The sequence below is a fragment of the Alosa pseudoharengus genome, unplaced genomic scaffold, assembly GCF_046254945.1.
Source record: "Alosa pseudoharengus isolate Yale_2024_CS ecotype anadromous, Long Island Sound unplaced genomic scaffold, YU_APseudo_1.1 YU_APseudo_1.1_scf_19, whole genome shotgun sequence".
Taxonomy (NCBI): Eukaryota; Metazoa; Chordata; class Actinopteri; order Clupeiformes; family Clupeidae; genus Alosa; species Alosa pseudoharengus.
In genome coordinates, this window is record NW_027468657.1 from 17,383,783 (window position 1) to 17,399,154 (window position 15,372).

The window sequence follows — 15,372 nt, forward strand, 5'->3', positions numbered from 1 at the left end:
TGAATTTACTTAAAATGAGGAACGTGTTGGGGTAGGGTGGCCATACGTCAGGATTTAGGCCTGACAGTCCGGATTTTAAATGCCCTGTCCGGCGCAGCCTCAAGCCGAACACTCATTTGTCCTCCTTTTTGGAGTTGCGTTGGGCTTCTAGAATCTGCTCGGACGCAGCAGGCCGCACTTAGATAAAACCGCGGACTGCCTGTCGCAGGAGCTGAGAAAGGCAATTTGCACTTTTCCACTTTTCATGCATATGCATTAGGAGGGTCAGTCACAAACACATTAGTGCAGGCATGTCTATGTATTAATAGTTATATAGACTGACATCAATCATTATATGGCTGTATGAATAACTGTTTATGAAAATAATGTGGTTATGCTTTGTAATACAGCATTTGGTATGGTTACCAAATAATTTTCTTGATATTTTGTGTGTGCACAATTAAAAAAAAAAACAAATAAACACCTTCTGGTCAGTATTAAATCTATACAGTGTTTTATTGATCAAAAAATATAGGTACCAAAAGCACATTTACATCTCTACCAAACCATGTTAAATATCTACTTTAGTATCAGATGTGTAAATCTCATAAAGGTAACCATTAGCAGGCCACTGCATCATGTCCATAAACCTTCACTGAATGTAAACTTGAACAAATATAAATATCTTACAGATCTCAAAAGTGCTGGTGTCATGGTATATTACAGTTAGGGGTGTCACGATTCTCCAAATCCTCGATTCTACTTTTGAGTTCGAAGTTCGAGATTAAGATATAATTCCGTTCGATTTCGATATAAAATCGAAATCATGACACCCCTAATTACAGTGTTATCATTTAACATTAAATGATGCAGTGCTTGGCTCCTTCATAAAGCCATTTGTCTAACATCCAACCAATCAACACCGATTAAACTGGTGTTGAGATCTCTCCCAGCCTTTGATGTTGCCGATCTGTACATGTGTTGCTTATCATTCACGGTTGTCCTGCTGCAGAAGACAACCACTGGTTCACCTTCTCCTTATTCTCCGCTACCCATTTGATGTTGGCTTTCGTCTTCTCTATCGACTGGTCCAGGGCGATGGTGGCCGAGCCGAAGCCAGTCTCAGCGTGTTCTGCCTTGAAGCTGAGCAGCTGTGGTTGGAGAGGAACAAAACAAGGAAGTGACTTGTGATGGCATGTCTGTGGTGCAGAGGAAAGGAAGGACCCCTGAGTATGAAGTCCCCATTACCAACTAATTCAGTTTAAAGATCCAAAATTGTGTTTTCTATTGTTTATTTTGATTTGTGTTCGTTCATCCTCCGCCCATAAAATTAGTTCCTAATCTTAGCCGTGGTGTTTCCCATTGTTTTAGTTGTTCCCATTGATTTAGTGTTATTTAGTATAATTTGTATTTTAGTATATTCTTATCTTCTACTGTCCTTATTGCTTGTTGTGTTTTTTATATTATATACTTTTAATTACTTTTTCTGCTGTTAGTGAATGTTGTGTGTGATGTCTGTATGCTACTAAGACCTTGAATTTCCCCTTGGGGATCAATAAAGTATCTATCTATCTATCTATCTATCTATCTATCTATCTATCTATCTATGTGCTTCTGCATACCATAGGCTAACTTGTATAGCCTATTTAATTGATCGCTGCTCTCTCGATTTCAATTAATGGAATGTTCGCATTGGACAATTCTATACAATACGCGGAATATTTACTAGCTGCAAAACACCAGAGTGGGAATAGATAGATAGATAGATAGATAGATACTTTATTGATCCCTAGGGGAAATTCCAATGTTATACTCATAACACATAAACAACTGCACATGAAGGAAGTGATAGTCAAAGGTACAGTATGTCCATTTACAGAACTGTTGGCCATCAATAAACAGAATGCCTTCTCATTTAGGCCACTTAGGTGCTATCTTCACTTGCTTATAGAATTTAACGCCCTAAATTCCAAACCTTCTAGATGACTACAGGTAGTTCTGGACCATCCAGGTCCCTGGCCCTGGAAAAAATCCTCTTTCCCCTATACCCTGTTATGGTGGCCTGCAGCTGACATACTGTACCTGGTTGAGCTCAAACTCAGTGGAAAATCTCTCTGTGGTCCCAGTGATCAGCCTGGAGAAGGACAGTCCACCACCTCCATAGCTGAGGAATGAGAGACAAACACACCAATGTGAACCACAATCATAACATGAGCAAGCAAGTAAACATCCACTGTAAGGGACATCAAGACTGCATTTGTTTTGAGAACTTGCTTTTGCATTTGTTTGAGAACTTGATCTATGGGAGGCTGAATGAAGCTGTGTGTGTGTGTGTGTGTATGTGTGTGTGTGTACAGTAGGTGTTTGTGTGCGTGTAGGTGTGGGTGTGTGAGTGAGGGGGTTACACTGACTTATCCGTGGGGGCAATAAAAGGACCATGTCCTGCCAAACTAAAGGAGCAGACGATAGCGTATTTGAATGCCTCAAGAGCTTGTTCAAGGCCAAGCACTCGATCAGCTCTTCTACTCACTCATTGAAAATGAACTTCCAGTTGGCTCGGATGAAGTCCCAGGCCAGAGGCTGACCAATCACGTTGCCAGCAATGTAGATGATGGAGAAAGTAGCGTCCTGTTTGCGCACCATAATAGGGTCCAGAGAGTACTGGAGGTACCTAGACAACCAATCACAATCATTTAGTCACTTCTATCAGTTTCAAAGCAACCAATCAAAATGTTGCTTATCAAAGATGAGGTAAGTCTAATTGTAAATCACACTTAAAATCAACCAAAGTATCTGTAAGAAATCTACAGTATGTTGTCATATAATCAGCCATGCATCTAGTTCCATTTGAAGTCTTCAATAAAACACATTCTCTTTGACACGCACGCACACACACACCACACACACACACACACCTGTTGAGCAGCCATGGCACTTTAGTGCAGGAGAGGGCATAGAGCAGTTTGTCGGCCTCAGCGGCATTGGACGAGTTCTTAAACATCTCCCAGGCGAAGTCCCACTCGTCCACACCTCCGGCAGCAATGCCGTTACAGTACACCGTCTGCTTCAGGTTGGGGTGGATGCTAGAGGAACAAACACACACAAGTAAACAAAGTGTCTGTGCTGCTTCAGGGTGGACTGGATCCTAAATGCACAAACAAACAAGTAAACAAGGCATCTATAAACATCAGCTGCTTCAGGGTGGACTGGATCCTAGATGCACAAACAGACAAGTAAACTAACATCAGCTGCTTCAGGGTGTACTGGATCCTAGATGCACAAACAAACAAGTAAACAAGGCATCTATAAACATCAGCTGCTTCAGGGTGGACTGGATCCTAGATGCACAAACAGACAAGTAAACTAACATCAGCTGCTTTAAAGGGGTGGTTCAGGATTTTGGACATAGGACCTCATTTCCAAGTAAGCAAGTGTGATATTTATCAGTGGAGACCGTTTTCAACACGTTTCATCCAGTCCTTCTAATTGCAGAGTTCGCAGGTGCTAGGCTAGCGCAAGTCAACGGTATGTGCTAGCCTGCCACTAAAAACAGTCTTACCCACTCCAAAGTACACCCGAGGCAAATACAATATAACGCCAGACTATCGATGTAAATGTCTGTTTTGATAGTGTTATTTCTAACGTTATTCTATCCTTGCATTTCAACGATCGCATTACATTTTGAGGGACTAGTTTCTTAGCAGCGGCGGAATTATACTTGCTCCGGTTAGTAGTACTGCGCCGAAAAGTAAACAGTAAAGCGCACTCCAATGGGGATACCTAGTAGTAGCCTTGGTAATATCAGTCCGCCGCTGAGATGCAAAATGACTACTACCAACTTCAGGGATCAAAGTATAACTATTGCAACGCGATGCGAGGGTAGTTGTATTTCTCACACTATTCTATCAACACAGACATTTACATCGATTGTCTGGAATTTGCCTCGGGTGTACTTTGGAGTGGGTAAGACTGTCTTTAGTGGCAGGCTAGCACATACCGTTGACTTGCGCTAGCCTAGCACCTGCGAACTCTGCAATTAGAAGGACTGGATGAAACGTGTTGAAAACGGTCTCCACTGATAAATATCACACTTGCTTACTTGGAAATGAGGTCTTATGTCCAAAATCCTGAACCACCCCTTTAAGGTGGGCTGGACCCTAGATGCACAAACAAACAAGTAAACAAGGCATCTATAAACATCAGATGGTTTAGGGTGGGCTGGGTTCAAAATGCACAAACAAACAAGTAAACAAAGCATCTGAGTACAGCTGCTGCTTTAGGCCTGGTAAGACACCCGGGTGAATTTTCTGTTGCTTGTTAACATTGTTAACTCTTAGAGCTGCAGTCATGAATCAACAGAATGTATAAACAATATTGAACATGTACTGTAAATATTCTTAATGTAGCTAGAGTAAGTGTTTCAAATGCTTTTGCCTGACGATATCCTGTGAGCCTAAACTCATACAAATTCACAGTGTAGTGTAGCCTACTGTATGTTCACACTCATTTTAGATGCCATTATTTTCATTTCAAAGCACAGTATACCGTATGTCTGGTTGAATGTATGATTTAAGCACCTGCTTGATAACCCTAGTGGAATGTTCACAACGGCTGTTTTGTTGGTGATGGGGTTGTTTTTGCCCAAAAAAGTTGTTTTGATGATTGTTTTTTTTTTGATGGTAAATAGGCTTAGTTGTTGATTGGCCGCTGTGTGAAATCCCCTACCTATAGCACTAGGAGTTTAACCCCTCTCCTGTGTCTATCTGAAATCGGTACAGGGTTCACATTGAACATCAACCTCACTCACAAGTAGTTTTTGGGGTCTTTCATCCACTCCTTGAACCAGGCGAGGGTTAGATCAGAGCAACCCTCCACTCCAACTTTACAGGCTAGAGAGATGGCAATCACCTGGTTGTACCTGTCAAATGCATAAATGCACAGTTATGAATACAAATGATATTGTTAGGCCATCCGCTTTGCGTTGTCCCTAACAGCGCCCCTTAGTAGTTCTAAAATCACTGGAACATGTGACAGTAACAATAACAGTAACATTATAAGTTTGGTAACATCTCAGGGCAAGTCTCAACACTTTACTTGACAGTATCGACATAAGAGTGACATGACACTGTCATGACGCATTAACCCTAATCCTAACCTCGAACCCTAATCCCAACCCTAACTTGGGTCACTTAGTAACAGAAGCGTTACAGTATGTCATAAACGTTTATGACTTGTTTATGACACGTTCATGACAGTGTCATGTCACTCTTATGTCGATACTGTCAAATAAAGTGTAACCAAATATTATGAATGAATAATTGGGGTATCGACAAAAAATGGAGAAACATCAGGCAGGACCCTTTTTGTAGCAGTGGATATGAAGTAAACAGCATTTAATGTTCTGTGCTCATCTTGAAATAAAACAAAGAAACTGCTTACTGATCAGAGTGTCCAGTGGGGATGTTTATCCAGTTTGCAGTAATGTTCTTAAAGTGTTCAAAAAGGGGTGTCACTTGTTTTTTCAGATATTTCTGAAAGATGTAGAGGACATTAATAATGTTTAGTCACTTTGTAATAACATGGCTTGTCACTTTGACTTAAATCACCAACTCTTCGTCTGATAAGACAAGATAGCAATCTGTTAAGACAGTAGTAGTAATATTAGTAGTAGATAACAGTCTATTAAGTTTCCAGGTCAATTCCACAGAAAAACATCATTTTAAAATCCCTCGACAAACACTAGTTGGTGTCTCCAAACACTAACCTGCATGACCCCGTACACCTCTGTGCGATCAAACATAAGGAAATAGTAATCCAGACTGCGCACAGTGGCCTGCCACGGCAAGTACTCTGTCTCCTTGGACAGGTACTCAGTGGTCCTCAGAGCCAGGACAGTGTCCACAATCTTAGCCCTAAAAGACACAGCACAGTTGGATAATTATTGAAGTTGTTGGTTTGCATTTATGTTGCAGAAAATTAGGCAATAAGAGAGAAGAATGTAGACTACCTGGCAAGATTGAATGCATCATCCACAATTTGTGCCCTGTTGATTACTGGAATAACCTGCATAGGACACCAGCAGTGTGTTAATGCAATACAAACAGCGACACCCACAGAGTACTTCAGTGTCATGGACAACATACACACGCTTACAGGGAGTCTGATGAAATGCAGATGCAGATGAAATATCATAAACTGACCAAATAAATCCATTTTGCATGCTCATATACGTAAACCAGTGCACAGTGATTAGAAATATATAAATATATAAATATTTATATGTTTATATACAGTATATCTACAACACAAACACTATTATATATACTGTATATACTTTATATAGTATTTATGTGTTGCTCGGTAAACTATAAAACTTTGATTGTACCATAGGGTTGGTGTTTAGTTGAGTCAGAAGGCGTTCCCAGTTTGGCAGGTCATAGTTGACCCTGTAGAATCCAGCAACATTGAGGTTTGCAAGGACCCACTCAGTGGTCTTCATTGGTGCATAATCAGCTGCAATTGTGTGAAGTCAATCATTTTATACTGTAGGCTACAGTTTTATAGTATCCATCATATTTGGAATGATAATTAAAGTTGAATGTTATTCGATGAGTAAAAATATTGTGTACATGAATCACATGAACATAAGGACAATGAAAACACAACTAATGTAAATGCACACATGTATTAGAAACATAGCAAAAGATTATTTGAAAGCATATATAACAATTCATGTACTTGTCTTGGTGGTAAGCCATTTAGGATCCTGTTGAACTTCATTCTTTGTCCATGTTATGGGCACAAACCACTCATAGCTGAAATAAAAATAAATAAATAAAAAAGTTTGATTTCAGGAAGTCCCCTGGAGCAACATATTAAACAACGGTGACTCCATACCTAGACTTGAAATCTTGCTGTACTTTTAGTTTAAAGTTTACTGTTTCATTGTGTTCGTTGTGTGAAATGAGTCTGTGTCAGGTTGACACCTGATGTGTCATGGGATCAGTAATCTTACTTGTAAATGGACGGTCTGTCAACCACTGACTCAGGGTCAGTCAGGAAGTGCTTCTGGCTGATGGTCCCTGTTGAGGTATCTATGGTGACGACAGGGAAGCCCATCTGGAGGATCCAACGGTTCATGATCTCCTCGATGGTGTACGGGAGTTGCACAGACGGAGTCTGTTCCACCGCCTTGGGAATGAACAAAATAGGAATCAGTGATAGAAACTACTCCAGACACCTTTGGTGTACCTTTTACATAAAAATGACAAACATCAACATAAAGCCAGAGCATGTGCAATGTTAGCTTACGGCTTGTAGATGCTTCCAGAGGTCTGTGTACACTGTGTTGCTATACTTGAACTCATTCAAGTAAGTCTGTGGGGCGAGAGTTTCAAATTCTTAATTGAAGTAGCATTTAACACATTTTGTGCAATGGTTAAATCATCAAAATACTTGTTACAAAACACTAGGGTTGTATCAGTGAAATGTTCAGATTTGATTAGAAAGAGGACTTTGCTCCAGACTTACACTGAGACCCTTAGAAAAGACAGCCTCCGTCAGGAACTCAGACAGCATCCTCAACACTGACGCACCCTGACACGTAGACACACACACACACACACACACACACACACACACACACACTCACACAAACAGTGAGAGCACAGAGAGAGAGAAAGAAAGTTCATCTTGATACATATCTATTTGCCATATATCCAAGCATTCTCTATGTAAACCTTGTGTTTACATGTTTAAAATGCTTTTGCAATGCAATACAACAATATTTATCATGCTAATAAAGCACACTCGAATTGAATTGAATTGAAAGTGAGAGAGAGAGAGAGAGAGAGAGGGATTATACCCACCCAGCCATAGCATAAACAAAAGCAGAACAACAAAAGCAGTCTCACAGCTTCTCTGTGATTTCTTCTTTACCACTTGTAGCCACTTTTAAGACGCATGTAAGTGTGCAAGGGTGGGGTGGGGGGGGTACAGTTGGCTTTCAGTAACTATAACCCAATAACTCAGAAAACAGAAGGGGGTGGGTGTGTCTGGTAGCCTGGCCGTTACCATCTTACGTACTTCCGCCCAAAATTTGATTTCGGTCTTGCACGTAGTCTGGCCCAACCCACATTATATGGCTCGTGTGTAGCCGAGCCATTCAGCAAACAGTTGAGTGATAACGCAGAACTCGCCTGCCGAGTTGCTTGTAGTCCAGCGAAGCTTGTAGTTCAACAGCATAGCAACAATGGCGACGGAGGAAGAGACGCTAGAAGCTATCCGCAAAGTTGTCTCAACTCTCGAGAGCATCACGCAATTAAAGCAAGAACAAGAGGCTTGTCTTGTCAATTTTATAAATGGCAAGGACGTCGTAGCTCTCCTTCCAACTGGCTTCGGGAAAAGTTTGATTTATCAGATGGTCCCGTTAGTAATGGAGAGACTGGGGAGGCCGAATGCTGTGTGTGTGTGTGTGGTAGGTGTAAGAGCCTGAACTCTGGTGCACAGCATACGTCATTACCAAACGTTGCTGATTGGTTAAGGGAACTTGAATGATTTTAAACCTCAAAATAAGCATCCGCCCATTACGGAGACAGATTCCTATTACATTGTGCCAGACTGTATGACAAAGAGAAACGTAGTCACAGGCGGTAAGGACCAGGCTATGTGTCTGGTACCTCCACAGAGAAATCAGACCAGACGCACGCACCCAGCTGTGGAGATGTGTGGTGGGAAGGAGAGTTCTGCTTTTAAGGTAAAGCGAAGGCAAATCCTCCGCCAATAAGGTCTCGCATTTCATTTATGTTTTCTGAGCTATACAGCAGTGTCTCCAGTGTGAGACTGGTGACACTTCAGTTAAGGGAACACAACTGGTAAGCGGACGCTAACTGGTAAGCGTAAGATTTAGCGGATGCTAAGACTTAGCAGACGCTAGCCAAAGCCTGTACTGTCGAGGTAACATTTTAGTTTAGGAATGTTAATTTAATGTTAGGCATTAATACCATGAGTGCTCAATAAGGTCTGCATTAAGTATAATGGTACATGTAATAAGTCATTAATAATTAGACTAGGAATTTCCTATTCCTAGTCAATAGATCATTTATTATTGGTAATTCCTGAGCAACTGGTCTTGATCAAAGGTTACTGGTACATAGTATGAATGAAAATAGGGAATTTATACACTCCTAATACACAGTTTATTATGTTACTTCTAGTGACAGAATAGTAACATATTAAGACAATGTATTAGAAAGCTATAAAGTATAAAGCTCGTAAAACTGAGACCAGAGGCCAAGAAAGAACAGAAAGAATACCTGCTGTGCTTTATGTGATGCAGTCAGTATGGTGTCAGTGGTCTATTACTGTAGCTGATGTAGCCATAGCCGTCCTTACTGTAGGTGATTTAGTCAGTAGCCTACCTTACTGTAGGTGATTTAGTCAGTGGACTACCTTACTGTTGGTGATTTAGTCAGTAGCCTACCTTACAGTAGATGATTTAGCAAATGTAGCCATAGTCGTCCTTACTATAGGTTATTTAGTCAGTAGCCTACCTTATAGGTGATTTAGCTGATGTAGCCATAGCCTACCTTACTGATTTAGTCAGTAGCCTTACTGTAGGTGTTTCAGTCAGTGGCCTACCTTACTGTAAGTGATGGAGTCAAAGAGTTCGCTGATTTGGGCTGGCGTGTTGATCTCTTTCTCAGGGTAGGAGAGAGGGTGGGAGGAGGCCAGAGCATCCACGCCAAACACCCCATGGACAGTCAACACAAACAGGTCTCTCTGCAGAGTAGAAACATAGGAATGGAATATGGGGATGACAAATCTGTCACTAACAGAATTCAATATGATTATGTCTTTTTTTATAGATAGAGGGTAAAACTAACAGTTTTCTCTGACAGTTTACTTGAAAATAACTAACCAATGGACTTGTTTTAACGAACACCATTACAGAAACTCAGTTCACTGTAATAGCTGTTTCAAGTGTCTTTTAGTTTTCTAGATGTGAATGCAATAAGTGTGATTGAACATATTGATAACCACAAAGACGTACAACTTTCCAATCTGGCTCAGCCTTGTCAGCTCCCAGAAAGGAGACGTAGGTGGCAAAGCCTTCGTTCAGCCACAGGTCATTCCACCATTTCATTGTAACCAGGTTCCCAAACCACTGCAGACATATGATGTAAACATACACAGTCATTCATATTAACGCCGGTCTGTGAAATGTGTTTCAGCTGCACACAGAGCTGCTGATAAGATTAGATTAATCAGAAAAAAAAAAAAATAACAAGAAACATCCTAACAACGTAAGACTACTGTCCAGACCATTGTGGTTAAACTTCTGTGTCTGGAATGAGCAAAGTGACAAACAATAATGACGCCCCCCTCCTTGCCGCCTCAGTCATTCTTACCATATGAGCCAGCTCATGGGCTATGACTGTAGCCACCCACTCCTTGTCACCGTTGGAGGACATCTTGGGGTCATACAGAAGGGCTGTCTCTCTGTAGGTGATCAGTCCCCAGTTCTCCATGGCCCCTGCACTGAAATCAGGAAGAGCGATCTGATCTGTGAGGTGGGAGAAGGAGAGAATGAGACCAGGAGAGTCAGGACAGTATAACGTGAAAGAGAGCTTGACAGATGGGAATATGTTTAGTGACTTTTACATAGTTTCTCTGTTTTTTGTAGTATGGTCAGTTGTTCCTGGGGGCAGAGGCATTTAGTCAGTGAGCTGTGTCTCTCTTCTTCTCTGATACATCGGACAACTGAGGTAACAGAAAGTGACCATACATACAACTTGTTGACCTTTTTCAGCAAACATCACCTCTCTAAGCTCCTCTGTTTCAGCTCTAGTTACCTCACCACCATCCAGGGAACACCTTCAGCTGGTGTGACCAGTGAACATTCTGAAGAATGTCATGGAATTTTAGGACCTTATGGAATTTCTTGTTAAAAGGTTCCAAAGTCCTGTGCTGAAGGGTTGGGACATTTTCTGAGCCTCTCACCTGATTTCTTCAGTGGATAGGTAGCATTGTAGTATTTCTCAAAGAAGTCCAGGATAGGGCCTGTCTTGTTCAGGGCATAGTCTCCCTGGCCCTCAGCAATGGCCTGTGGACGAGCCCAGATGCGGATCTGCGAGCGGAAAAGTGTTATGCTAATTACTGTTAATTACTGTTTTTTGCAATTTTTTAGTTACATTTTTTTAATGTATTTTATCTGGTGGGGAATGATTTGATTATGTAATATAACTTAAAAAATTATCCAAAGTTTGAACTGATGCTAAATGTCAATGTTAGTATTTTTTTTACACGTTTAGCTACATCTCTTGATAAGCCCATTTTCACAGTCTACCAGAGCTTAGTCTAATATGACTTTCCTTGTCAGGAAGAATGCAATGCCTCAGGTTATAAAACTGCAATACACAGACAAGCAGGTAGGTGGAAGCATTTAGCCACTTTGGAGCCTGGAGTGTCATTTGACATCATTAACCCCAAGAGGGCAGAGAGAGATAGGGAAGAGGACATTACCAAGACTTCTGCTGCTGCTGGAGTCCCGATGAAGTCAAATTCACAAACAACAAAGGCCAGCAGGTAGGTGGACATTATCGGCGTCGGTTCAAATGTGGTTACAGACACCTCCACTTCTTCCATTGTTGTGTTGACAGTAGCTAATGAACAACAACAACAACAACAACAACAACGTTACATTTATAGCATGAGAGTGGACAACACATAGAGACACAGTGAAGAAATGTCCTGTAGTTTCAAACAACAGCTCTTTATGTGGTTTTGTTTAAGGCCAAAATGTCATGTGACAGCTGAGTGATTGATATTGCAGCTCAGTGAAGACAAATCTGCTCAGATATGGATACATTGTATCAAATATAAAATGTGGACTGATATTTTTTCGTCCACTGTACTTTAAGCTGGATTAAGCAACACAGCTACCATAAACATGCACGAGCTATCGCTGGATCTTTCACTGGTTCAGTAATCTCTAACTACCATTGACCATTTCAACATGGTCAAGGTAACACCAGAGCAACAGATAAGGTGACTCCTGCCTTGAGGTCTTTTCAGTGCAGTACACGTTCAATATAAGCGATGAGTAGCTACAGTATGCCTGGTGGGAGTTGATCAAGAAATAACCTTGGTTAACGCAGATTTATCCAAGATATTCATTTAATTTAATTTGAATGTCTCTTATTGGCATGACATGTACATAGTACTAACATCAACATAGAACTATGCAAGGGCATTGTCACAAAAAATAATTCTGGGGTGCATCAAGCTTCATGCGAACATGAGATGATTTCTGGTCTGTTGTTGCCATTAATTTTTCAAATTCTTTAAGGTTTAAGACTTGTTATTGATTGAATTACCATAAAGCTGTGGTTTGACAAACTCACCAATCTCCATGCCGTTGAAGAGGGCTACAGTTTTGCGATCGTGGATGAGAGTCATGTAAAAGATAGCTTTCAAGGCCGGCTCGTCAAAGCAGGGAAAGGCTTTCCTAGCATCAGTCGGTTGCATCTGAGTTGTGGCAATAACTCTGAAACATTCATTTTATTTCAGTTTGTATCAGTTTTGAGACACACGTTATCTAGAGCAGCTGCAGCTCTTTCTCGCTTGTGATTCAAACTGGAGAATTTATTTTCACTTTACTACTGTCATTGCATAAAAGATGATTTTGGTCTTTTAAGATCCAGATTTATATTTACTTTTTTTACTAATTGTTGGCCCCTCGGCATTATATCTGTTCAATAACTCAGTATACCTCAAAATACCAATGCAATTTTACTTACTTCAACTCTGTTCCCTCATAGTATTCACTCCTGTAAAATCCTCCCAGGTCATCAGCAAGTTCACCAGTGAAGCTGGTGTAGAGTTGGTAGGACTTTCCTGGCTCTAGTTTGCCATTGAGCTGGATGACTAGGTACTCTGTTGTCACCTGAAGCCATGTGGTCTTGATAGTTGGTGCAACTGCACCTCCAAGTCCAGTCAGAGTTGCGTGATGCCCGCTGGACTTGGTCAAGTTGAGTTTGTTGGAGTGAATGAGGATCAGGTCTGTCTCCTTCACGCACTGAAAGTCCACAGTAGAGTGTCCAGTGAAGATGTACAAGCCATCTGCATTCTTTGTCAAGTGAGGCCACAGGGTGATGTTGTATTCGTATGGCTTAAGAGTGTCTGGTAGCCGGTACTGGTCCCAGAGCTCGTTAGACGGTGTCGGCGTGGTGGTGGAAGCGGGCGTGGTGGTGGCCTCCACTGTTGGTTCAGCGTTCTTAGCCAACTCCTGGGAGTAGACCACAGCGAGGCCAATGATGGATGCAACAGACGCAGCCCCCAGTACGATCCCCACCACCACCACCGTCTGACTGAAGTGGAACACTTTCCCCATGGCTGTCAGAAGTGGGAGTGAACCGGACCGCAAGCAACTCTGGGTCTTTTGTACCTTTTTTTCCGCCCCCCCAACCCCCCCCCCCCAGCAGCCATTGTGGTTAATTTTTGACAATGTTTCCCAGGATTAGCTCAGCCTCGTGTGTCTTCTTGGCCATGGAAAACAACAGATAAGGGACTGCTGAGTACTCTGTATCTATCTGTATATCTGTCTACGTCATGGGCTGCCCACGGGAACCTAAGGTTCAGGGATAGCCACAGGAATGAGTTTGTTCATAAAGATGCTGGATAAGAGCTTGTGGAGTCATCTTTATCTAACAAACCTGCCGCAGAAAACAGACGGAGGTTGAACACACCTGTAACATAACCCTGATGTAATTTTAGGCTGCAAGTTTAATTTTGTAATCTTTGTTTGGGGCCACACTGTATATAATGTGTTAATATATATATCAATATCCACTGAATATCATATTACAGTACCCTGGAAACTCCAGAGTTCTCGCAAGAGCACAATTTGAATTGTCTCTGCGAGACACTCTGGCAATAATGATGCACGTTACTTTTGCCACTTGTATCGCGGGGAGCCAATCACATTGGTGTATCTGATATACAGTATGCGGGCCAGAGGCGAGCTAAACAGGTGACAGTCGTAGTGTTATCCAATTGCGTTGAAGTCCGGAATCAGTCAGTAAACATTGGTCGTATTGTGTTATCCAATTGCGTGCAGTGAGATTTTCAAATGCACGCTTGGTGTTGCCCCTCGAGTTGGGCCATTACATTATTTGTGGCTAGAACCTTAATCTTTCTAGATTACCAGGGTCTGGAATCTTCAGGCTAATATTACAGTATGAGGCAGAGTGAAACTTCTGAGGGAAAGGGTAAAAATTGAATAACAGTAGTAGACAAGACTAATATATTCTTAACATCAGAAGATCTTAGTCAGGCAAAAACTGAAAACACTGGATATACTTAACTGAAGTGAAAATATGGAACAATGGAATTGTCTCTACGAGACACTCTGGCAAAGAGCAATGATGCACATTACTTTTACCCCTACATTCCAGGGAACCAGCTAAACTGATTAAGACAGCGCTGAAACGTTGGAGGACAGTAGGCTACACATTGGTCGTAGTGTTATCCGATTGCGTTGAAGTCCGAAATCATTCAGAGTAAACATGGTCTAGTGTTATCCAATTGCGTGCAGTGAGATTTTTAAATGCATGCTTGTTGCCGCCCCTCGAGTTGGGCCATTACATTGTTCTTTGCCAGACCCTTAATCTTTCTAGATTATCAGGGTCTGGATTTTCCAGGCTAGTCTACTCATATTTGTAGTGTTGAATGTCATTTACCACTTAAAGAACATTAATAACATCTGTGCTTACACTCTTACGCAATAAGACAAACAGCGTCTACAGAATTTAATTTCTAAAGAACCAGGAACCACGACATTGCACCATCAGGGGCAATCACTGGCCCTGCTGACTACCCAGATTCTGACCACAGCCAGCATTAGTTTTTGCCGCGTAGCCTGTGTCTGTGTGTGTGTGTGTGTTGAACTGAGGTTGTGCTTCCATCATGTGGCCATGGGTGTTTTGTATGCATGTGTATGTGTGTGTGTGTGTGTGTGTGTGTGTGTGTGTGTGTGTGTGTGTGTGTGTGTGTGTGTGTGTGTGTGTGTGTGTGTGTGTTGAACTGTGTTGAACTCTTATACAGTAATGTGGCCATGGGTGTGTTTCTATTAAATATGGAGAAGGACTGTGAATATCACTGCACCAGCCACCAACTGGTTTGTCAGTGCAAGGACCAGTAAGCTTCTATTTGGGGTGGTTTTGGTGTATATTTCAAATAATGCCAAATATTCTCTTCCAACTTTACTCCCTTTCTGCTTGAGTCTTATCAACTAAATTAGATATCAGGTAGTTCTATTGTCAAGTTGTACAGTTTCAACTGAAGCTCTTCAGAAAATCAGTGTAGAGTGAATCATAAACCACAATAAAGTAT

General features: G+C 41.5%; 1 protein-coding gene across 1 annotated transcript; it reads right to left on the reverse strand.

Moving 5' to 3' along the window:
• Window positions 1–529: 529 nt before the first annotated feature.
• On the reverse strand, window positions 530–13,372 carry LOC143132402 (aminopeptidase N-like). The gene is made up of 20 exons (XM_076291899.1): window positions 12,780–13,372; window positions 12,384–12,526; window positions 11,503–11,642; window positions 10,981–11,107; window positions 10,389–10,543; window positions 10,031–10,144; window positions 9,619–9,759; window positions 7,510–7,575; window positions 7,291–7,356; window positions 6,995–7,170; window positions 6,718–6,794; window positions 6,365–6,492; window positions 5,987–6,042; window positions 5,744–5,891; window positions 5,419–5,510; window positions 4,787–4,897; window positions 2,895–3,062; window positions 2,510–2,650; window positions 2,062–2,143; window positions 530–1,130 (listed from the first exon to the last, which is right to left on the reverse strand). Exons 1-20 carry the CDS (start codon window positions 13,370–13,372, stop codon window positions 972–974), a joined length of 2,883 nt encoding a protein of 960 aa, XP_076148014.1. The 3' UTR covers window positions 530–971.
• Between the last annotated feature and the right edge of the window lie 2,000 nt (window positions 13,373–15,372).